The sequence below is a fragment of the Buceros rhinoceros genome, unplaced genomic scaffold (assembly GCF_000710305.1).
Source record: "Buceros rhinoceros silvestris isolate BGI_N320 unplaced genomic scaffold, ASM71030v1 scaffold33537, whole genome shotgun sequence".
NCBI lineage: Eukaryota > Metazoa > Chordata > Aves > Bucerotiformes > Bucerotidae > Buceros > Buceros rhinoceros.
In genome coordinates this window covers 1-265 of record NW_010422141.1, presented here as the reverse complement: position 1 = coordinate 265, position 265 = coordinate 1, and the positions used below count along the sequence as shown (strand labels likewise).

The 265-nt window shown below is 72.8% G+C and overlaps 1 protein-coding gene across 1 annotated transcript in view; it reads right to left on the bottom strand.

Annotated features, from left to right (window-relative positions):
• The window catches only part of RABEPK (Rab9 effector protein with kelch motifs), a gene marked incomplete at its 5' end in the record, with an annotated part of 2,483 nt that extends 2,223 nt beyond the window's left edge, over positions 1–260 (bottom strand). Inside the window, one exon of the mRNA XM_010139944.1 lies at positions 182–260. Coding sequence (XP_010138246.1) covers positions 182–260 — 79 coding nt within the window. The remainder of the gene's footprint in view (positions 1–181) is intronic.
• Positions 261–265: the final 5 nt, after the last annotated feature.

Below are 265 nucleotides of genomic sequence, written 5' to 3'. Positions count from 1 at the left end.
GCCTTGCAGCTGGCCCGTCCCGCACGCCCACGTCTCCCACAGCTCTGTACCTCGGAGCCCGCTTCGGGGCACGGCGGGCTGCGTGTGGAGACTGAGCTCCGAGGGGAGCCCTGGGTGACCGAGCCGACCTTTGGCGGGCCAGTGGTTCAGGGCCCGGTACCCCGGATCCTCGGGCACTCACCCAGGTCCAGCACCTGGACGCAGTTCCGGTTCCCCGCCGGGTGAGCACCACCGAAGACCCAGAGGTGGGGGCGGGCGGCGGCGG